The 25153-nt window shown below is 44.2% G+C and overlaps 1 protein-coding gene across 4 annotated transcripts in view; it reads left to right on the top strand.

Moving 5' to 3' along the window:
- Positions 1-25153, top strand: part of LOC130356691 (rho GTPase-activating protein 7-like) — a 219331-nt gene that overhangs the window by 124233 nt on the left and 69945 nt on the right. For 3 of the 4 annotated variants that reach the window (XM_056558568.1, XM_056558551.1, XM_056558559.1), the window contains exon 4: positions 9188-9322. In XM_056558568.1, coding sequence (XP_056414543.1) covers positions 9188-9322 — 135 coding nt within the window. Of the gene's footprint in view, positions 1-9187; positions 9323-19334; positions 19547-25153 lie in introns of those variants that run through there. The other variant, XM_056558577.1, reaches the window with a different exon arrangement.

The raw sequence follows: 25153 nt of genomic DNA, 5'->3' as shown, positions 1-25153 counted from the left end.
AGTGCGGTACAGGCTCCAGGGCTTCTAAAATGGCGGATCCACATGTGAGGACATGGGGCAAGGAATCCTGGGAAGGCAGGAACAAGGGTAAGCGGGATGACCCTGAATCACATGCAGCCTATCAGCAGCCAGCCACTCCTGTATTGTCACAGCCCTATATATTCGGCAGCCATCTTGCGGCCAGTCACTTCAGCCTTTTATGGCAGAGAGATAGAGAGGGACAGACAGCGCTCTGTGTTGCACAGAAAAGCATTTTTACAGCAGCGATTCACCTCCCAGTCACATCAGCATTCTATTACAGAGAGGAACAGAGACCAGTGTGTTGCAAAGAACAGCAGCAATTCACCTCAAGCCTAAATCCTGTCTAAAAGCACTGATAGGGAAGGTAATGAGATTTTGGGTGTAGTACACAGCAACTGTGTGCTGCAGCACTGTTGTGTACTGCTGGTGTTGTACACAAATACTGTTTTAGGCATACTGGAGAGCATTGTTCTCCCCTTATAAGTGCATACCACATACGAACATCTAAGTGGTATACTATTTTGTTCCTGTTAAAGCCTTAAGGGCCTAGATACTGTGAAAGGCAAGCCAAAAGTACACACCGGCTGGTGTTGTACACAAATACTTTTTTATGAGTACTGGAGCGCGTTGTACTCCCCTCATGAGTGCATATCACATATGTACATCTCAGTGGTGTACTATTTTGTTCCTGTTAAAGTCTTAAGGGCCTAGATACTGTGAAAGGCCAGCCAAAAGTACACACCTGCTGGTGTTGTAGACAAATACTGGTTTAAGCATACTGGAGCGCATTGTCATCCCCTCATAAGTGCATACCACATACATACACCTAAGTGGTGTACTATTTTGTTCCTGTTAAAGTCTTAAGGGCCTAGATACTGTTAAAGGCCAGCCAAAAGTACACACCAGCTGGTGTTGTACACAGATACTGTTTTAAGCGTACTGGGGTGCATTGTCCTCCCCTCATAGGTGCATACCCCATACATACATCTCAGTGGTGTACTATTTTGTTCCTGTTAAAGTGTTAAGGGCCAAGATACTGTGAAAGGCCAAGCAAAAGTACACACCGGCTGGTGTTGTACATAAATACTGTTTTAAGTGTACTGAAGCGCATTGTTTTCCCCTCATAAGTGCATACCACATACATACATCTCAGTGGTGTACTATTTTGTTCCTGTTAAAGTGTTAAGGGCCTAGATACTGTGAAAGGCTAGGCAAAAGTACACACCGGCTGGAGTTGTAGACAGATACTGTTTAAAGATTACTGGAGCGCATTGTCCTCAGAGTTTGCATCTCTCAGGTTCATGGAACAGACTTAAACTGACCCTTTTTTTAAATCCACCCTTGATGATCTTTTCACATATAATACTACCACTTTTATCTCAGATTATAGTGATTTTTGAAGTGTTTTTTGCACTTGTATGTTCTGTAATCAGGGCTGTAGCTCTGATGAGGCGATCGCCTCAGATGCACTGTTGCAAGGGGGCGCAAGAGGGGTCCAGCACACATTACACTGAGGCTTTGATTCCCAACAAGGCTGCCAGGACACTTTGGTGGGAAATATCACGCTAACATTTTAGATTTTTCTGCAAAGGCCTACGCAACTGTGAGTCACAGGCGTGCAGGCCAGGGGGAAGGAAGTCTGTGTGCAGTGCCGGGACGGTTGATGCTGCAGCTCCAATTCTCGTGTATCCTCCGTGGAGCAACTCTGGACTCTCCCTGGTCCCTCAACAGAATGATGTGGATGTAGGGAAGGAGTAGGGGCAGCATTGACAGAGGCCTACTCAGCTTCAGGTAGTGCACCCCCACTCTTCTTTCACTCCTCTATACCTCTCTGTCACCCCTCATAACCTCTCTGTAACCCCACAATTTTCTATTCTCGCCTCAGGAGCAAAAAGAGCTAGCTACAGCTCTGTCTGCAGTGCACATCATGTAACAATGTCTGCACTTAGCTGATCGCTGTTCTTGACTGTTCTCGCCTCAGGAGCAAAAAAAAGCTAGCTACAGCTCTGTCTGTAATGCACAACGAGTAACAATGTTTAGCAATTAGCTGATCGCTGTTATAAGAGCCTTGTAGTTTGCATACTTTGTTTAACCCCTTAAACTCAGCGTTTTTTAGTTTTTGCGTTTTCGTTTTTTCCTCCTTACCTTTTAAAAATCAGAACCCTTTCAATTTTCCACCTAAAAATCCATATTATGACTTATTTTTTGTGCCACCAATTCTACTTTGCAGTGATACTAGTCATTTTACCCAAAAGTCCATGACGAAAGGGAAAAAAAAATAATTGTGCGACAAAATTGAAGAAAAAACGCCATTTTGTATCTTTTGGGGGCTTCCGTTTCTAAGCAGTGCATTTTTTGGTAAATGATACCCTACTTATATAGGTTTGATTTTGTCGTACTTCTGAAAAAAATCATAACTACATGCAGGAAAATTTGTACGTTTAAAAATGTCCTCTTCTGACCCTTCAACTTTTAAATTTTTCCGCTATGATATGAAGTTTTTATCAGTACCATTTTTGTTTTGAATGAACTTTTTGATCACTTTTTATTCATTTTTAATGGTGTAAAAAGTGACAAAAAAGATGCTATTTTGGACTTTTTTGGGGAATTTTTTTAACGTGTATGCCATTGACCGTGTGGTTTAATTAACAATATATTTTTATAGTTTGGACATTTACGCAATACCATATATGTTTATATATATTTTTTTTACATTTATTAACACTTATTTTTCATTTATTTTTGCTAAGTTATAGCCCCCATAGGGGGCTATAACTTTGCACACACTGATTTCCTACAGTGATTGAAACATCAGCGCTCTGGCCAGACACGCTGGCCGTGAACGCTCTGTCATGTCCCCGCAGCCAGCGGGGCTGGGATTTGCATCGCGGGTCGTGCTCGCATGCGAATCCCAGCCCGTCACTCACCTCCCTTTCTATGCAGCCCCAGTGTGCATGCCCCCGCCTCCTATGGCTCGCGCCGGAGCTCTCACTCTTAACCCCTTAAGGACGCAGGACGTAAATGTACGTCCTGGTGAGGTGGTACTTAACGCACCAGGACGTACATTTACGTCCTAAGCATAACCGCGGGCATCGGAGCGATGCCCGTGTCATGCGCGGCTGATCCCGGCTGCTGATCGCAGCCAGGGACCCGCCGGCAATGGCCGACGCCCGCGATCTTGCGGGCGTCCGCCATTAACCCCTCAGGTGCCGGGATCAATACAGATCCCGGCATCTGCGGCAGTTCGCGATTTAAATGAACGATCGGATCGCCCGCAGCGCTGCTGCGGGGATCCGATCATTCATAACGCCGCACGGAGGTCCCCTCGCCTTCCTCCGTCCGGCTCCCGGCGTCTCCTGCTCTGGTCTGAGATCGAGCAGACCAGAGCAGGAGATGACCGATAATACTGATCTGTTCTATGTCCTATTCATAGAACAGATCAGTATTAGCAATCATGGTATTGCTATGAATAGTCCCCTATGGGGACTATTCAAGTGTAAAAAAAATGTAAAAAAATGTAAAAGTAAAAAAAAAGTGAAAAATCCCCTCCCCCAATAAAAAAGTAAAACGTCAGTTTTTTCCTATTTTACCCCCAAAAAGCGTAAAAAACATTTTTATAGACATATTTGATATCGCCGCGTGCGTAAATGTCCGAATTATTAAAATAAAATGTTAATGATCCCGTACGGTGAACGGCGTGAACGAAAAAAAAAAAGTCCAAAATTCCTACTTTTTTAATACATTTTATTAAAAAAAAAATTATAAAAAATGTATTAAAAGTTTTTTATATGCAAATGTGGTATCAAAAAAAGTACAGATCATGGCGCAAAAAATGAGCCCCCATACCGCCACTTATACGGAAAAATAAAAAAGTTAGAGGTCATCAAAATAAAGGGATTATAAACGTACTAATTTGGTTAAAAAGTTTGTGATTTTTTTTTAAGCGCAACAATAATATAAAAGTATGTAATAATCGGTATCATTTTAATCGTATTGACCCTCAGAATAAAGAACACATGTCATTTTTACCATAAATTGTACGGCGTGAAAACAAAACCTTCCAAAATTAGCAAAATTGCGTTTTTCGTTTTAATTTCCCCACAAAAATAGTGTTTTTTGGTTGCGCCATACATTTTATGATATAATGAGTGATGTCATTACAAAGGACAACTGGTCGCGCAAAAAACAAGCCCTCATACTAGTCTGTGGATGAAAATATAAAAGAGTTATGATTTTTAGAAGGCGAGGAGGAAAAAAATGAAAACGTAAAAATTAAATTGTCTGAGTCCTTAAGGCCAAAATGGGCTGAGTCCTTAAGGGGTTAAAGGGCCAGTGCTCATTTAGTCTAATGTCTACAACTGCACCCTGGTGCTTAAATATCAGCTCCTCACTTGGTTCCCGACTGGATCTTTGGTTGTCTATTGCCATAGTGAAAGTTCTGTGTCACTGTTACTGTGTACCTTTTCCTTGCTACCTTCATACCTTGCACCTGTGTTACCTGCCCTGACCTATAGTACTGCCATCTTGACACGTCCTGCCAGTCTCCTTCTGTGCCACGCCACCTCCCAGCTACCTGTGTGGAGGAGTCGTGCCAGGGGTAGTGATCTGGGTGCCGCCTGCTGCAGCAAGATCATTCCGCTTTGCAGTGGGCTCTGGTTAAAACCAGCGGCACCTTAGACTCCGCTCCCTGGCAAGGCTCATGGCATCATCCACACAGGCCCAGAGGATCCACCACCTGCGGTGACCTGTAACAGTAAGATCCGGCCTTGGATCCCGCTGGGGTGCCTCTGCCAGATGTCTCAGAGCTTTCCACCATCATGGCTCAGCAGTCGCAGCAGTTAGCCCATCAGGCACAATAACTGAATCATCTTTCAGCCATGGCGCAACAGCTCCTTGCCGCTCAGCAGCAACAACAGCTACAGCCACCTGTTCCTGAGCCTCCTTATGTGTCTGCAGCTTCCTCCGGGACCAAGCTTCATTTGTCCTTGCCTTCTAAGTATGATGGAGATCCAAAGTTTTGTAGAGGCTTTGTGACAAAGTGTTCTATCCATCTAGAACTCATGGCGGATCTGTTCTCTACGGAACGTACTAAAGTGGCGTTTGTGTTCATTCTACTGTCTGAAGAAGCTTTGGCCTGGGCTACTCCTCTCTGGGATCGTAGAGATCTGGTCGCGTTGAACCTGTCAGCCTTCCTTGCAATGCATTTGAAGAACGCATGGGAGCCTCCTCTGCCGAGACGGCTCTACTGAACCTCTGCCAAGGAAACGTCTCCATTGGTGACTATGCAGTTCAGTTCCGCACTCTTGCCTCTGAACTTTCTTGGAACGGCGAGGCCTTCTGTGCAACCTTTAAAAAAGTACTTTCCTCTAGAATCAAGGATGCTCTCGCTGCACAAGATTCTCCGGTTAAACCTGAGCGAACTTATCCATTTAGCCACTGGAATCGATGTGCGTTTTGCCGAGAGGCAGGAAGAACTTTCTTTCAGAAAAGAACCTGCTCGAAAACGGCGATTATGTCGTCTGGTACCCGTGTTCCAACATCCACCTCTAATCTCTTGCCAAAGAGACGATGGAAGTGGACTGTTTTCACTTAAAGGGGTACTCCACCCCTAGACATCTTGTCCCCTATCCTAAGATGTCTGATTGCGGGGGTCCGCCCCTGGGGAGCCCCGCAATATAGCATGCGGCACCCACTTGTTTCTGCTCCGGTAGCGCTGGAGGGTCTGGGTCCCGACCACGGGAACGGAAGTCCGTGATGTCACGACTCCGCCCCCATGTGACGTCACGCCCCGTCCCCTCAATGCAAGTCTATGGGAGGGGGCGTGACGGCAGAAACAGGTGGGTGCCGCATGCTATATTGCGGGGGTCCCCAGCGGCTGTCTAGGGGTGGAGTACCCCTTTAACGCAGCAGAAAAAATCCTGTCGACGCAATGAGAATTTGTGCCTATATTGTGCCAGTTCGGTGCACTTTCTCAAAGACTGTTCTATGCATCCTCCGTGTCCGGGAGAATGCTCTCAACTTGGACAAGTAGGAGTGGCTTCCTTAGATGTTAGTATTACCTCTCCTTGCTTGACGACCCCGGTTCAAGTATTTTCCTCTGCCAAGTCATCTTTTATCGCTTCTGCTCTTTTGGACTCCGGTTCCGCTGGTATCTTCATTGGTGCCTCCCAGGTCCATAAACACCGTCTTCTCGTGTCTCGTCTTGCCAAGCCCTTCTACATCTCTTCTGTTAATGGACAAAATCTGAACTGTAAGGTGTAATTTCACACGGAACCCCTAGTCATGTAAGTTGGAAATTTGCATAAGGAAAAAATGTAGTTCTATGTGCTACCATATTGTACTTCAGAGCTTCTTCTTGGTCTTCCTTGGCTTCAACGTCATTCTCCACAACTTGACTGGAAATCTGGTAAAATCACTTATTGGGGACAATATTGCCAAGATCATTGTCTTGTTCCCCTTGTGATATCTTCTGTGCCTGTTAAACTCAGACAAAAAGTCTTGAATTGGGGACATTCTTCCTTGTCAGTTGGTCACCTTAGAAGGCGGAAGACTCCTTGACAGAAGCCTGCAGGTCCCTTACAGCCTTTGTCCATTCCAGAAACCCCTTGGTCTCATGTAGTGGGGAACATTTTGAGTTCCAAAGAAGAGGGGGAGGCCAAAGGGGGGGTATTGTAACATCCGCGCTCCGGCCAGACACGCTGGCGGTGAACGCTATGTCATGTCCCCGCTGCCGGCAGGGCTGGGATTCACATCGCGGGACGCGCCCGCATGCGAATCCCAGCCCGTCACTTACCTCCCTGTCCTCGCAGCCCCGGTCCATGTGCCCCCTCCTCCTAGGGCGCGTGCGCCGGATCACTCACTCTTAAAGGGCCAGTGCTCATTTAGTCAAGTGTCTGCACCCTGTCCTTAAATATCAGCTCCTCCCTTGATTTCCTAGCCGGATCTTTGGTTGTCTATTGCCATAGGGAACGTTCTGTGTCTCTTTTACTGTGTACCTGTTCCTTGCTACCTTCCTACCCTGCACCTGTGTTACCTGCCCTGACCTACTGCCATCTTGCCACGTCCTGCCAGTCTCCTTCTGTGCCACGCCACTTCCCAGCTACCTGTGTGGACGAGTCGTGCCAGGGGTAGTGACCTGGGTGTTGCCTGCCGCAGCAAAACCGTCCCGCTTTGCAGCGGGCTCTGGTGAAAGCCAGCGGCACCTTAGAATCCTCTCCCTGGCACGGCTCACGTCATCATCCACACAGGCTCAGAGGATCCACCACCTGCCATGACTTGAAACACTGATCACTGCCATGCATTAACATGGTATTGATCAGTGTTATCGCCGCTCAACTGCTCCTGCCTGGATCCCAGGCACGGAGCAGTCATTCTGTGATCGGACATGCAGGAGGCAGGTAGGGATCCTCCTGGTGTACTGCAAGTTGTTCTGGACACCACAATTTCACCACGGCGGTCTCGAACAGCCTGACTGAGCTGCCGGGATGCTTTCGGTTTCACTTCAGACACGACGGTCAACTTTGATCTCCGCGTCTGAAGGTTAAATATCGGGCATCACCACGATCTGTGATGTCCAGTATTAGTCGCGGGTCCTGGCCGTTGATGGCGGCCGGGACCGACCCAATATGATGCAGGGTCACCGCGTGACCCATTGTTATATCGCAGGAGCTGGCACAGGACGTAAATATATGTCCTATGTCGTTAAGGAGTTAAAGATGTTTTATAATTTATGAAAAGTGACTTGTACATTTTAAAACAATACTTAATATAATTTAAATAAATAATTGCTATACATAAAAGCCAGGTAAGAAGTCCAGAATGGAAGGTAACTCTTGTCACTACATTCTCACGATATGAAGGACATTTCCAAAAGAACCTGCATGTCCTACTGAATAACAGTATTAATTCACTAACCCAGCACATGCCCTATGCGTGTTACAGCAAGGCAAAGTGTTCTACACCCCTACTGAGGCTCTCTGTAGGCTAGAAATAGACATTTTTATTAGCAATTTGACGCAAATAAATTCAGACCGAAACGAATTTTAGGGAAAATTTGGCGAATTGGCCGAATCGAATGTGCATTCACCATATAGGATAATACATTTCACTATTATCAGATTTAATTATTTCTACTGACACCAGCAGGAACTTGCTGCATTTGGTTTAAGCCGAGCTGTGAAAGACTTGGGCTACACAGTGACTTTGGCTACAAAATAGACTGTGCATCCAAAGATGGTTATGTCCAACCCCGGAGTTGTGCTGCATCGCAACTAACATATGTGAATGGGGTCACCACACGAGTGGCCGCAATATCAATGCTCTGCACCTGTGCAGCTAGTACAGGTTTAGAAACTCAATATATAAACCATAATGGTTTTTTTACTGACAGCGTTATTTCTCCAGACAATACAAGAGTGGAGTGTAGGTTTCTTAGTGGGTTTTAATTCCCTACAATTTATTTTCCATGGTATTTACTAACATTTCCCTACATTTTCCACTTTCCCTACACTTCGCTTTTTTTTTACACATGCTCTGATCTGTAGGGTTTTCCTCAGCTCAAATCCACCTCATTTTATGTGGAAACCTAAGTAAATATGTCGTTTTTTTGTGAAAATGTCGGCAACACGCCCCTTTTGGAGACCACACCCCTTTTCTCAGTGGCCACGCACCCTTTTCAGGTTTTCTTTACAAAATGAAGAGTTAGTCAGGGTTTTTTTCAATTCTGGCGCAAATTCTGGTGCAAAATCTGGCGCAGACAGAATGCGACAGAATCTGGCGCACAACCTAACAAAACATGTCAGGCTTGCAATTGTAAATGAGGGCCATTATCTGTGTAAAGCACAGATAAGATGGATGCTGTAGTTTAACCGCATCTCTTTGTGGTAGGTTGTACACTGGATAATAATGTGAGAAACCTTCCCTAAAACATCTTAATGCAAAACTTTATTCTTAATTTTAATAACTGACCAGATATTCTTGTCTTTGCTGGTGAGACCTTTCAGGCAAAATAGACATATCCAAAGGGTAGTGTCTTTGTAACTGGAACAAAAGTAATGTACAAAAACTCCTGAGCATAAACCACAAATAAATGAAAATAAAAAAGGAAAGTAAATATTAAATACGTATATATCTGTTAATTGATATCTGCATCTTATTTTTTGTGCAGGTTACAAGATTTGGTTCTGAAAATGCACAAGATATATCTCCGCTGTGTCTTCCTCCTAATATCTCTCAGGTTCAGACTGTAGACTATGCAACATCAGCGCAGGTACTCGCCTGTGGAGCAAAACCAAAGACTTCAGTAAGCAAAATTCTAATATTTTGGTACTAAGCTTAATGTTAGTTTATTGTTGATGTGAATGTCCCTATACTATAGTGGTGATACAGATTACTAAGATATCATTCGATTCCTAGACTAATAACATATGATCATCATTCATAATCCATAGCTGAGCTATGACCCAACAGTTTTTTGCCCCCAAAAATGTTGGTGATTAAAGTCAGGATGTCTCTCCTGTTTTAACCGTAATCTTTGCACATTGTGAATCTGTAATTCATTTTTTATTTTATATGAAAGAGCATTTCCACCTCAAGTTTAAAAAAATAAAAAATAACCTGTAAGCAGAGGTCCATGTAGGGGTTGGGTGAAATAATAAATAAAAAGTCTGACATTACAGCTCAGCCCCAATCAGATGTACTCCGGTGGAAAACCTTTTTTTTATTATATCAACTGGTGCCAGAAAGTTCAACAGATTTGTAAATGACTTCAATTTAAAACTCTTACTCCTTCCAGTACTTATTAGCTGCTGTATAATACAGTGCTCACTGCTGACACCCATAGCAAACTCTCTCCCACTCTGGACAGTTCCTGACATGAACAAAGGTGTCAGCAGAGAGTACTGTGGTCAGACAAAAAATAACTATACAACTACCTCTGTGGTATACATCAGCTGATAAGCACTGGAAGGATTAAGAATTTTAAATAGAAGTAATTTACAAATCTGTTTAACTTTCTGGCACCAGTTGATAAAAAAAATTAAATAAATAATAATCCTTTATTAAGCTAACTTAGATGTATATGTCAGAAAAGCTTCTGACCAGAGATTAGTGAATTCATTTCGGGAGGTTTATCTCGAATGAACAGTCAAACGGTCCTGGAGTCACAAGGAATACATTGTATTCTATATACATAGCCACTAAGCACCTGGCAAATGTAGAGAGTGTAAGCAGTGATGCATATAGTATTGCCATTAACTCCCAGTAGCACCATACATCACTGGACAGGATGCGCAGTGCTTGATTCGGTAAATATACTCAGGACTGCCATCAGAAATTTTGGGGCACCTTACATGTCTCAAGGCCTAAACAGCTCATGATGTTCATGGTAAGCAACCTGTTCATGAGAATTGCAAGTAAAAAATCATAATGCAATGTAATGAAAAGGCAGGTTTCATGCTAACTAAACACGCATGCCTTGAGGTTCACTTAATTTATAATATAGCGCGTGCCTGATTTTTTTTTATTGTGTGGAAAATCGATGCCACACGCTCAAAAATCCCCATTCCAAAAACTTGTCAATTTATACTTACTCCCCGCATTGCATGCCACACTGTTCAGGAAACATTCACTGGGCTGGGCACTGGGCATCCAATTCAGTAAATGCAAGAAAGCAGCGGACGCATACAACATTGCCACTTATCTCCTGGCTGCGCACATTCATAGTATTTTTGTAAAAATAAACCCGATTAGTTCTAAATCAATGTGCTCATCTTTACTTCTGACATATGAGGCAAATAATTGGATGTCAGTATATCTCACTATTCAGCGATATTAACTTCCAGTTAGTGGTGTCCATAATTTGAAAATGACAAAGACAACGTCTGAATATATTTTTTACTCTGTATATTCATTAGGGGTTCCTCCTGATACACTGATCACCTACCATACTTTAACAGCATAAAAATGGCTTTTTGTATGAAAAAATAAATCTCTGTACGGTGTTGTACAATATGTTGGGGCCAGATTTGGAAATTTTTTGAAACACAAATAGAAACGTAGAATGTGTCAGCAGATAAAAGCCATTTTGCCCATCTAGTCTGCCCAATATTCTAAATACTTATGAATCATCCTTGTCCCTTCCTTCTATGCGGGATAGCCTTATACCTATCCCTATCTTATATGAAGGATAGCTTTATACCTATCTGTATCTTATATGAAGGCTAGCCTTATACCTATCTCTATCTTATATGAAGGCTAGCCTTATACCTATCTCTATCTTATATGAAGGATAGTCTCATACCTATCTCTAACTTATATAAAGGATAGCCTTATACCAATCTCTATCTTATATGAAGGATAGTCTCATACCTATCCCTATCTTAAATGAAGGATAACCTTATACCAATCTCTATCTTATATGAAGGATAGTCTCATACCTATCCCTATCTTATATGAAGGCTAGCCTTATACCAATCTCTATCTTATATGAAGGATAGTCTCATACCTATCCCTATCTTATATGAAGGATAACCTTATGCCTATCTCTATCTTATATGAAAGATAGTCTCATACCTATTCCTATCTTATATGAAGAATAGCCTTATACCTATCTCTATCTTATTTGATGGATAGTCTCATACCTATCTCTATCTTATATGAAGGATAGCCTTACGCCTATCTCTATCTTATATGAAGGATAGCCTTATGCCTATCTCTATCTTATATGAAGGATAGTCTCATACCTATTCCATTCATGCTTAAATGCCTTCACTGTATTTGCAGCTACCAAAGGTAAAAGAAAACTACCAAAGGTAAATAAAACTTTTTACCTGAACAAAGCCAGAGACATTTATGGTGTATGAAATGGACTTAGAGTAGGGTCACACACAACGCATGACACGATTCGGCTTACGGGTTGTGGATGCGCTGTGTCAGCGAGGGATTGGCGTGGACCGTGCTAGTGGACCGGTTCTAAGAGGCTACTGGTTTTCACCAGAGCCCGCCGCAAAGCGGGATGGTCTTGCTGCGGCAGTAGCAACCAGGTCGTATCCACTAGCAACGGCTCAACCTCGCTGACTGCTGAGAAGGCGTGGGACAGAAGGACTAGGCAGAGGCAAGGTCAGACGTAGCAGAAGGTCGGGGGCAGGCGGCAAGGTTCGTAGTCAGGATGGATAGCAGAAGTTCAGGTAACACAGGCTTTGGACACACTAAACGCTTTCACTGGCACAAGGCAACAAGATCCGGCAAGGGAGTGCAAGGGAGGAGATCAGATATAGCCAGGGAGCAGGTGGAAGCCAATTAAGCTAATTGGGCCAGGCACCAATCATTGGTGCACTGGCCCTTTAAGTCTCAGAGAGCTGGCGCGCGCGCGCCCTAGAGAGCGGAGCCGCGCGCGCCAGCACATGACAGCAGGGGACCGGGACGGGTAAGTGACCTGGGATGCGATTCGCGAGCGGGCGCGTCCCGCTGTGCGAATCGCATCCCCGACGGCCATGACAGTGCAGCGCTCCCGGTCAGCGGGACTGACCGGGGCGCTGCAGGGAGAAAGACGCCGTGAGCGCTCCGGGGAGGAGCGGGGACCCGGAGCGCTAGGCGTAACAACGTATATGCAGCATATTTTACACTATGCAAAATATGCTGCACAGCAGATTTTGTGCAGCATAAAATATGGCTTGGTTCTTATAGATGTTGTGCTCCGTCCCGTTCTAGGACTGTTCACCTCTTTTTTATTTTTGTGCCGAACGGTCCAAAAATGGGTCAGAGCACAACTGACACCACTGGATTGTCACCAGGTGCCAACGGATACCAAAGGATCCCATTGACTTGGATCTGGTAGTTTAGCGGAGAGAAAAAATAATGCATACACCGATGGTTTGATCGGCTGGCCGAGGGAGCTCCATATAACTGAGCCCGATGGCTGTGAGAAAGTGGCCATACTGTGCATCAGATGTTCCATGGGGTAAATATTTACATTTCTATGAATACAAACATATTGCATCAATGTAAGACATACCTAAACAATTTCCCATGTAACTGTGAAAAAAAACTATTTCCTAAACAATTTCCTAAACTATTTCCCATGTAACTGTTGCAAAACTACATCCCCAATCATGCATGGTGGGAGTTGTAGTTTTGAACTTTGGGTAATTGGAGTAAGAGGATCTTTTCATTCATCACTCCGAATGTTTTTAGAAGATGAAGTGCAATGCCCTAGTAAATAAAATGTGCCCCTGCATAAGAGATTATATTGATCCTGTCCATGGACGGCTACTGGTTTTGTAAAGTAAGCAAACACTTTAGCAACACCTGTCATTTATCTGCACCCTCTGTGCCACATTGTACAAGTGAAGTAAGATTTTCTACATGGCCGGCTCTTGTGACACACAACACATAAGGGTTTACTGTTCGGCAGACGTAAAGCAGACATTCTATCAAGGCTCTTGTGATAAGAGGCATAAACATTTTAATGAATCTTCCTTAAGTAAATGTTTGGTTGCTGTCGACTGCTCAGTTGCAGATTCGTAATAGTCGGGTTGATTTGGTCATTTTTTAAGTCCTTGCTTGTTTTCTGCCGAATCAATATTTATTTAGTCAAACCCAGTTCAGGTATGAAATATATTTCATTCATAACTATTGAATGTGTCTTAGGGGATCATACAAATTTTTCAAGTAAATATTTATAAATACAAAGGATTCCTTTGAGCTGCGTAGCCACAAATATGTTTAAAATATGCATAGTAAAGTCACTGAACAAAACTAGAGTAAGTTTTACTACTAAACTTAAGGCAAAATTACCTATCTGATAAATGCGGTACAGCCAGGACTGTGGCAAAAATAAAGAATCCCTAAAAATAACAACTTATATGGTGAATGAAAAATGTACAATAATAAATAATGGACATGAGCTTAGATTCTTTCAGATGACCACTAAGGACTTCACATCCTCTACAAGGATGTCAGCTATAATTGTTCAGTTTTTATACTGTTTTTAGTCTTTATCTAGATACTATCAATTATGGGGAATTTAGATAGATGATAGATAGATAGATAGATAGATAGATATGAGATAGATAGTTAGATATGAGATAGATCGATAGATAGATAGATAGATAGATAGATATGAGATAGATAGATATATAGATAGATAGACAGATGTTGTGGTGCTGTTTCACATTTCCGGATAACCCCTATAAATGTCCATTACTGTCAAAGTTAGTGCATAGGAGATATTGGCCCTTATTTACTAAGAGTGGAGTGTAGTTTTGTTTGTGTCTTTTAATTCCCTAAATAAAAATGTCCACAATATTTCCTAAGGTTAGCATTTTTCCCTACGTTTTGCTTTTTTTTACACATGCTCTGATCTGTGGGGTTTTCCTCAGCTCAAATCCACCACATTTTCTGTGGAAACCTTAGTAAATGTGTTGGGTTTTTATGAAAATGTTGGGGACACGCCCGCTTTTCTTGACAGCCTCTTTTTTGGGGTTTATGAGTAAAATGAAGAGTCTGTCAGGTTTTTTAAATTCTGACGCAAATTCTGGCGCAGACAGAATTTCTGGAGCAATGCACCAGAATCTGGCGCACAACCCGACAAAACATGTCTGGTTTACAATAGTAAATCAGGGCCATTGTGTTACACCAGCTAATGGTTCAACACCTCCTGGCAGACACAGTCCCCGGTTCACTTGCAATTACCACTGCCTGGCCCTGACCACCCATGCTCCTGCTGCTTCGCCCTCTGAAGCTGTTCCTGCTCTGGCCCATAGAGTGTGCGCAGATGTTCTTACTTCCCCATATAGTGACTGTCTGCCCCACCTGTTCTCTGGTTTCTGAGCAATAGCATGTTTTCTACAGTAAATCTGTTCCATTAACCTATGTTCTGACTTATGCCTAATCTCCTCTCTCTGCGTGACACCTGTGTTTCCTACCACAATCCTCCTGCTTGTTTCTGATTTTGTTACTTTGCAGCCTGCCGAAGACTCACATCTGGATCAACATTTGCCTTTGTCTGATTCCAAGGTGTCTTGCATTGGTGTCTTCTGGTCTGCTAAACCAGCAGCTACCCACACTAGAATCACTCTTGGAAATCAATCTGATGTCTTTCAGAAGCTAAGCTCAGCTCCTATATCCTGGAGTAAATGGAGTAGGGTGAAAACTCTATAGATTCTGCTCATGAGCAAACTTTTCTAAAACAAGTTTGGTTTGCGGCAACAGATTGGTGATGGTGTCTCAAAATAGAAAAGAATAGTAGTATAGTGCTTTTGTAAATATTGAAAAGTTGAAAAAATGATAAAAAATGTTTGCAACAGGTTTTGTGGCTGGCAAGTGAAGAAGATACAATGGCTTTTTCCAAGAATTCCAAAAATGATCCCTTTTGAGAGTTTCAACAGGATTGGTGTCACAAACCGACATGAGTGGGTGGTAGGGTTATGTATAAAATCACTATTTGTCTATACTAGACCGAAAATAATTATAAAAAATCCCTATTGCACCCCCCAATTTAAAGGTATCACTGCCACCACCTGTCAATTTCAAGCTGACAGGAAGCTATCAATCCAATCTGGATATGCTACAATTCCCAAATATAATCTACTATCCCCAATATTATATCAAAACAGGAAAAAGACTAATCCAAATCTATAATATAGCCAAACAGGTAAGTAAATTCAAGACTATAACTTAACTCTCTTCAAGGATGATGTACGTCCGTTTTACCAGACATAAGGTGGGACTTGTCCCAATGCAAGGGCACCCTAGTCCCCCCAGGTCTGTAGTTTTATACCCTGCTTTTGACAGGTGATCCCTCTATGTTCAGCCCCTGGGCGGGACAAGGAGGAGAGATAGATGTTGCCCACTTCCTCATGATACCTTTATGCCCAAAGAATAGGAAATGTCCTCTGTCTTCTATCATGGGCCAGGCACCCACATAATTTTCTTATATTTGGGTTCTCCATCAAATCCTTTTTCTAGGGGTACCTGACATGACCCCCTTATTGTGTATGATTCACCCAGTGCATACAGTTCAGCAGGGATATATACACAAGGGTCATGTGAGGACTCATTTTAAAGGTAGTATGATGGAGAATCTAACCGTATAAGATAGGTGCTGCGGACATACTTCCCTGACCCCCCATATTTAATATTAGAAGACAAGGCATTTTCACAGGGGGGGCTACTTCCCATACCTTTCTTTTATCTATTGACACCAGGTCTTGGAGTCTGTTCGGCTAGTGAAGATGTCAAATTTACCAGCCAGGCAAACAGTGACAAACAATCACAATGCAACATGGATACATATTTTAGCCATTGTATATGACAATTGGTGTCCCAAAATGGTGAAGAAATAGTTTTTGTATGAAAAAGTGAAGAAAATTATTCCTTTTTTTGGGGTTAGGGGTTGTCCTAATATTCTCACTTTATGGGTGTTGCAAGAGGATTGGTCTCCCGAAATGGTGAATAAGAAATAGCTTTTGTATAAAAAGCTGAAAAAATACCCCTTTTTTGGATTTTGGGCTATGTATGTGTAGGCCTGGCTGGTATTAGCAGAAACAAGAGAGGTGGACTAGTGGTGGTTGTAGTACCAGTGGAAAGCAGACAGTGGTACACTAGGGCTAGTAGTAGCCAGCGGACAGCAGGCAGTGGTGGACTAGTGATACTTCTAGCCAGGCCTTTTGATGCAGCTCCATGTGCTTACATGCACCCTGGCTATGCCTTACTTTCTATTTGCAGAGACGGCACTGTGCCTGGTTTTCTGAATCTGGTAAGAAAAGGTTTCCACATGGAAAGATATATTAAAAAATAGATTCAGCAAATTCAGCAGTGTCGCTGTCACCTGCTCCTGAGCTGATCAGGCCAACAGGCTTGCTTACATTCTCATTTGCAAACTCCTCCTCATCTTCCCCACCACACCTTTTAGTATGAACTTCTGATGTCTGATCATAGGCTCCTTGTTCCTCCTCAGCATATCCACCATAATGCCTCAGAATCTTGCCACCACAATTCCTGGATTGTAGAGGAAGTGGAAAGCTACTCAGCACTAAGGGATGACAGTATTAAACTGTATGATTCTAGCAAAGTGGACAGTGCTAAACGTAACAAGAAAATGAGAGCTATACAAAAGTCCAAATAGTAGCAATAACATAGCACTTGCCCTGACTTAGTTGCAAGCATGAAGATTTGTTAATTCAGGGCATAAGGTGTAGGTTACATAGGATGCTGAAAGTAAAACAACAAGAGCTCCTCCGAGCTCAAAGGAGCAGTGACAGCTCTGTTTCGCAGTTAAATACCGCTTGGTCATTAGTGATGAGTTTCATAGGTCATATGCAAATTCGCAATATTTTGCAAACCTATGGATGAATATTTGTCCTATATTCGCGAATATCGCATATTCTCTTTTTTTATGCGAAATTCGTAATGAAAATGCGCATGCACAATTATATCTTTCAACATACTACTTTCCTATTGGTTGCTAAGGATGTTGCTTACCTCTGACAACTGTATCTGCATCCTTCTCATTGGCCCACAAGCTAAAAGAAGGGAGGGATCGGTGTCCTCTAGAAGTGCCGATATTCACAAATTTTCACATATTCGCCTTCTTTGGACCCCAAGCTGGAATCAGGGAGGGATGAACACTTTTTATTTACACAGTACACATCATTGTGAAGGTTTTCTGGGATCAGTAGTCCTTGCTCTCTCTCTCTCTCTCTCTCTCTCTCCAAGATGGTGGCCACAATGCAGTGCAAAGGGCTTTTTCTGCCTCTTAAACCTTGATGCTGTCTCCTGATTGACCTTGGAGCTGTATGTCACATAAATGCAAGCAATGATTGGATAACCTGGGGTCATGTGATCTTGCTGCAAGGTGTGCTGGGCTACCCTGATGTCTTCTCAGTGTTCCCAGTACTTCTTCTTCCCTTCATTTAGGTTCCAAAATGCCATGTTTTCCTCAGCCCTTCTGCTATTATTACCACAATTGCCAAACTTGTGCAAGCCGAGACTCGCAAAGTACTTTACTCCTGTGTGTGTTCAAAGCTAAACCAGTTGGGTAGCAAAGTGGATACAGATCATTGCTTCATTACATATATTATAACATACATGATTGTATCCCCACCAATCACATGATCATGGCATATTCAATCCATCTACAGTAAAAGAAAAAAAAAAAAAGCTGGTGGAATCCTGTTTCATCAGTGCCAGATTGTGGTGCCATAGAAGCCATACATGAAAGGAAAGGGTCACTTAAACTAAAATTAAAGTTCTCTGCGACTTAAAACTCTACATTCCTTATAAAGATCAAAGAAGGACTCTATTACTCACTTATAAACTCTATAACATGTTTTATGTAGGTAATACTGCCATTCTTAGATTACACCATCCTCAGCAGGATTTAGACTCCACTTCCACATACCCGCTTAGTTGTAGCTCTTGCTGAGACACCACATTATACCATATTACGCAAGCTGGACAGCACCTTGGAAATATAATCCATGACCTCTGTCGTATTGTGTGGTTCAGTTACACTTTCTCATGCTAAACTGAAGAGGTTTAAGTGCAAGTAAAATATTGTCATCATAGCTTTCTCTATACAATACAATAAGTGTTATAACAGTTTACTTACATAACCTTTTGCATTTTTGTTTTACTTTTTATTAATGTTACTAGTGAATTACAGTAAGATATTCTTATATATACACTTTATTGTTATCATCCATTTGGATTTGTCATATGTTGTTTGACATGAATATGTCTGTAGATATAGTCCAGTCCAGAATTTGCCCTATTTCTTTGAAGAGCAGAAACAGAAACTATTTGTCCCATGTGTTCTGCCATATGTGGAGTGCCTACCTGTGCCAAACATCTGCACAAAGCTGGGAATGCAAAGCAGAAACTGCCCTCATAATGCAATTCTCACATTATCAGAGATGTGATAGACTAGGGCCAAATGAAATTAGGATATTAGTTGCTTTACTTTTAATTTTTGAGCATGTACCCTAACAGAAGTGAGCTTAGGAGCTAAACTTGTTTCATAGATGGCGGGTGCCAGCTATTATCAGCAGCCGGCATTGGTCACACTCATGTCAGTAATTTACACCCTTAAAAGCTGTGATCAATAAAAGTCTAAATGACAAGTGGCGCTCCTGTCTGCTGTTGATCTGCACCCTGTAACACAATCACGGGTGCTGTTTGGGTAAAACACCATTCTATGTCATATATTCTATCTGATCTATTAAAAACACAAAAATTTAAATTGGCCCACCTTCGCCGCTATCATTTATTAACTGTTTATTTACCTTCATTATGTTCCATTTCTTTGTGGTCAGGATCAGTGTTGTTGACGCTACTCCTGCTCTCTGAAAAGACACATTGCATGATCACAGCAGTCATACATGGCCCATTCACATGTACCAGATTTTCTGTATAGATTTGCAGATTACATTTCTACAGTGCAAAACTGTCGCAGTCAAGTAAATGAGATTTTAAATTCCATCCACACCCTGAGAAAAATGCTGCAGAATGGGGAAAGTTACTTTGAAAAGACACACAACATGTGAACACAACCTCAAAATGGCTCATGATTCAAGTGAAAATGCATCCAAGTAAGATTTAGTAAAAAAGTCAAATCCTAAAAGAATATCAATAAAATAATATCAGTTGACCATTGCAATTTGTTTAATATTTTTTGCACTTATATGAAAGTCTACCTGTCCTCTTATTAGTAGCATCTCTGGAAGCACAGTACAATTATTCAGCATTATCCAGAGGAATGTGTACGGAGACATTTGCTTCACAATCTTTACTGTATATATATTCTGACACAATAGAAATGATGGCTTTTAGCTGAAAGTATTAAGTCCTGAAATTGAGTTTGTTTATACATGCAGAGATTAGTCTCAGTGACAGATAACAGTGTACATACTGGATAAACACTAGGAATTTCTTAGGTTGGTTAAGCACTGGAGCTTTTCTACCTGACCTTACCCTAAGTTTCTTCTCCTACTGTTTGCACATTACATTACAGTCCTAGTTGTGTTTAATATTAACACAAAGAATGAAAGAGATTTTGGAAATAAAGAGGAAGAAGGCATAATGAATTCAAACCATAGATGCGTCTTTGTAGATTTAATTCGTGTATACTATACACAATGTTTAAACAATTAAAATGATTGAATTTACATATAGTCCAGAAATGTTTTGTCTACTTGTTGTCACGATGCCGGCTGGCAGGTAGTGGACCCTCTGTGCCAGAGAGGGATTGGCGTGGACCGTGCTAGTGGACCGGTTCTAAGCCACTACTGGTTTTCACCAGAGCCCGCCGCAAAGCGGGATGGTCTTGCTGCGGCGGTAGTGACCAGGTCGTATCCACTAGCAACGGCTCACCTCTCTGGCTGCTGAAGATAGGCGCGGTACAAGGGAGTAGGCAGAAGCAAGGTCGGACGTAGCAGAAGGTCGGGGCAGGCAGCAAGGATCGTAGTCAGGGGCAACGGCAGAAGGTCTGGAAACACAGGCAAGGAACACACAAGGAACGCTTTCACTGGCACTAAGGCAACAAGATCCGGCAAGGGAGTGCAAGGGAAGTGAGGTAATATAGGGAAGTGCACAGGTGAAAACCCTAATTGGAACCACTGCGCCAATCAGCGGCGCAGTGGCCCTTTAAATCGCAGAGACCCGGCGCGCGCGCGCCCTAGGGAGCGGGGCCGCGCGCGCCGGGACAGAACAGACGGGGAGCGAGTCAGGTAGGGGAGCCGGGGTGCGCATCGCGAGCGGGCGCTACCCGCATCGCGAATCGCATCCCGGCTGGCAGCAGGATCGCAGCGCCCCGGGTCAGAGGACGTGACCGGAGCGCTGCAGCGGAGGGAGTGAAGCGAGCGCTCCGGGGAGGAGCGGGGACCCGGAGCGCTCGGCGTAACAGTACCCCCCCCCTTGGGTCTCCCCCTCTTCTTGGAGCCTGAGAACCTGAGGAGCAGACTTTTGTCAAGGATGTTGTCCTCAGGTTCCCAGGATCTCTCTTCAGGACCACAACCCTCCCAGTCTACTAAAAAAAAATTTTTCCCTCTGACCTTTTTGGCAGCCAAAATTTCCTTGACCGAGAAGACGTCCGAGGAGCCGGAAACAGGAGTGGGAGGAACAGATTTGGGAGAAAAACGGTTGAGGATGAGTGGTTTGAGAAGAGAGACGTGAAAGGCATTAGGGATACGAAGAGAAGGAGGAAGAAGAAGTTTATAAGAGACAGGATTAATTTGACACAAAATTTTGAAAGGACCAAGATAGCGTGGTCCCAACTTGTAGCTAGGGACACGGAAGCGGACATATTTAGCGGAGAGCCATACCTTGTCTCCAGGGGAAAAAACGGGGGGAGCTCTTCTTTTCTTATCCGCGAACCTCTTCATGCGTGAAGAAGCCTGTAAGAGAGAATTTTGGGTCTCTCTCCATATAATGGAAAGGTCACGAGAAATTTCATCCACAGCGGGCAGACCAGAGGGCAAGGGGGTAGGGAGGGGGGGAAGAGGGTGACGGCCGTACACCACGAAAAATGGGGATTTGGAGGAAGATTCAGAGACCCTGAAGTTATACGAAAATTCGGCCCATGGAAGGAGATCTGCCCAGTCATCCTGGCGGGAGGAAACAAAATGTCGCAAATAATCACCCAGGATCTGGTTAATTCTTTCTACTTGTCCATTGGACTGGGGATGATATGCAGAGGAAAAATTTAATTTAATCTTGAGTTGCTTACAGAGAGCCCTCCAGAATTTAGACACGAATTGGACCCCTCTATCCGAGACAATCTGCGTAGGCAACCCGTGAAGACGAAAAATGTGTACAAAAAATTGTTTAGCCAACTGAGGCGCAGAAGGAAGACCAGGAAGAGGGATGAAATGTGCCATTTTGGAGAATCGATCAACGACCACCCAAATAACGGTGTTGCCACGGGAAGGGGTAAATCAGTAATAAAATCCATACCAATCAGAGACCAAGGCTGTTCGGGGACAGGCAGAGGATGAAGAAAACCAGCGGGCTTCTGGCGAGGAGTCTTATCCCGGGCACAGATAGTGCAGGCTCGCACAAAGTCCCCAACATCCGTCTCCAGAGTCGGCCACCAATAGAAGCGGGAGATGAGTTGCACAGATTTCTTGATGCCCGCATGACCTGCGAGATGGGAGGAGTGACCCCATTTGAGGATTCCGAGGCGTTGGCGTGGAGAAACAAAGGTCTTTCCTGGAGGAGTCTGCCTGATGGAGGCAGGAGAAGTGGAGATCAGGCAGTCAGGTGGAATGATGTGTTGCGGAGGGAGATCAACTTCTGAGGCATCCGAGGAACGAGAGAGAGCATCGGCCCTAATGTTCTTATCGGCAGGACGAAAGTGAATCTCAAAATTAAATCGGGCAAAGAACAGAGACCACCGGGCCTGGCGAGGATTCAGCCGTTGGGCCGACTGGAGGTAGGAGAGGTTCTTGTGGTCGGTGTAGATAATAACAGGAAATCTTGATCCCTCCAGCAGATGCCTCCATTCCTCAAGTGCTAATTTAATGGCTAGAAGCTCTCGATCCCCGATGGAGTAGTTCCTCTCCGCTGGAGAGAAGGTCCTAGAGAAAAAACCACAAGTGACAGCATGCCCGGAAGGATTTTTTTGTAGAAGAACAGCTCCAGCTCCTACTGAGGAGGCATCAACCTCCAATAGGAAGGGTTTGGAAGGGTCAGGTCTGGAGAGCACGGGAGCCGAAGAAAAGGCAGACTTGAGTCGTTTAAAGGAGTCTTCTGCTTGAGGAGGCCAGGACTTGGGATCAGCATTTTTCTTGGTTAAAGCCACGATAGGAGCCACAATGGTAGAAAAATGTGGAATAAATTGCCTGTAATAATTGGCGAACCCCAAAAAGCGTTGGATAGCACGGAGTCCGGAGGGGCGTGGCCAATTTAAGACGGCAGAGAGTTTGTCTGGATCCATCTGTAGTCCCTGGCCAGAGACCAAATATCCTAGAAAAGGAAGAGATTGGCATTCAAACAGACATTTCTCAATTTTGGCATAGAGTTGGTTGTCACGAAGTCTCTGAAGAACCATACGGACATGCTGGCGGTGTTCTTCTAGATTGGCAGAAAAAATTAGGATATCGTCCAGATATACCACAACACAGGAGTATAACAGATCACGAAAAATTTCATTGACAAAGTCTTGGAAGACGGCAGGGGCATTGCACAGTCCAAAGGGCATGACCAGATACTCAAAGTGTCCATCTCTGGTGTTAAATGCCGTTTTCCACTCGTCCCCCTCTCTGATGCGGATGAGGTTATAGGCGCCTCTTAAGTCCAATTTAGTGAAGATGTGGGCACCTTGGAGGCGATCAAAGAGTTCAGAGATGAGGGGTAAGGGGTAGCGGTTCTTAACCGTGATTTTATTAAGACCGCGGTAGTCAATGCAAGGACGTAGGGAGCCATCTTTTTTGGACACAAAGAAAAATCCGGCTCCGGCAGGAGAGGAGGATTTACGGATAAAGCCCTTTTTTAGATTCTCCTGGACGTATTCGGACATGGCAAGAGTCTCTGGGGCAGAGAGAGGATAAATTCTGCCCCGGGGTGGAGTAGTACCCGGGAGGAGGTCGATAGGGCAATCATAAGGCCTGTGAGGAGGTAGAGTCTCAGCTTGTTTTTTGCAGAAAACATCCGCGAAGTCCATATAGGCCTTAGGGAGACCGGTTACTGGAGGAACCACAGAGTTACGGCAAGGGTTACTGGGAACCGGTTTTAGACAGTTCTTGGAACAAGAGGACCCCCAACTCTTGATCTCCCCAGTGGACCAATCCAGGGTTGGGGAATGAAGTTGAAGCCAGGGAAGTCCAAGGAGAATCTCCGAGGTGCAATTGGGGAGGACCAAAAGTTCAATCCTCTCATGATGAGATCCGATGCTCATAAGAAGGGGCTCCGTGCGGAAACGTATGGTACAGTCCAATCTTTCATTATTTACACAATTGATGTAGAGGGGTCTGGCGAGACTGGTCACTGGGATGTTGAACCTGTTGACGAGAGAGGCCAAAATAAAATTTCCTGCAGATCCAGAGTCCAAGAAGGCCACTGTAGAGAAGGAGAAGGCAGAGGCAGACATCCGCACAGGCACAGTAAGACGTGGAGAAGCAGAGTAGACATCAAGGACTGTCTCACCTTTGTGCGGAGTCAGCGTACGTCTTTCCAGGCGGGGAGGACGGATAGGACAATCCCTCAGGAAGTGTTCGGTACTAGCACAGTACAGGCAGAGGTTCTCCATACGGCGTCGTGTCCTCTCTTGAGGTGTCAGGCGAGACCGGTCGACCTGCATAGCCTCCACGGCGGGAGGCACAGGAACAGATTGCAGGGGACCAGAGGAGAGAGGAGCCGAGGAGACGAAACGCCTCGTGCGAACAGAGTCCATATCTTGGCGGAGTTCCTGACGCCTTTCAGAAAAACGCATGTCAATGCGAGTGGCTAGGTGAATAAGTTCATGTAGATTAGCAGGAATTTCTCGTGCGGCCAGAACATCTTTAATGTTGCTGGATAGGCCTTTTTTGAAGGTCGCGCAGAGGGCCTCATTATTCCAGGACAATTCTGAAGCAAGTGTACGGAATTGTACGGCATACTCGCCAACGGAAGAATTACCCTGGACCAGGTTCAACAGGGCAGTCTCAGCAGAAGAGGCTCGGGCAGGTTCCTCAAAGACACTTCGGATTTCCGAGAAGAAGGAGTGTACAGAGGCAGTGACGGGGTCATTGCGGTCCCAGAGCGGTGTGGCCCATGACAGGGCTTTTCCGGACAGAAGACTGACTACGAAAGCCACCTTAGACCTTTCAGTGGGAAACAGGTCCGACATCATCTCCAGATGCAGGGAACATTGGGAAAGAAAGCCACGGCAAAACTTAGAGTCCCCATCAAATTTATCCGGCAAGGATAAGCGTATCCCAGGAGCGGCCACTCGCTGCGGAGGAGGTGCAGGAGCTGGCGGAGGAGATGACTGCTGAAGCTGTGGTAGCAACTGTTGTAGCATAACGGTCAGTTGAGACAGCTGTTGGCCTTGTTGCGCTATCTGTTGTGACTGCTGGGCGACCACCGTGGTGAGGTCAGCGACAACTGGCAGAGGAACTTCAGCGGGATCCATGGCCGGATCTACTGTCACGATGCC

The sequence above is a fragment of the Hyla sarda genome, chromosome 1 (genome assembly GCF_029499605.1).
Source record: "Hyla sarda isolate aHylSar1 chromosome 1, aHylSar1.hap1, whole genome shotgun sequence".
Lineage (NCBI taxonomy): Eukaryota > Metazoa > Chordata > Amphibia > Anura > Hylidae > Hyla > Hyla sarda.
This window is presented reverse-complemented; position numbering and strand designations above follow the sequence as displayed.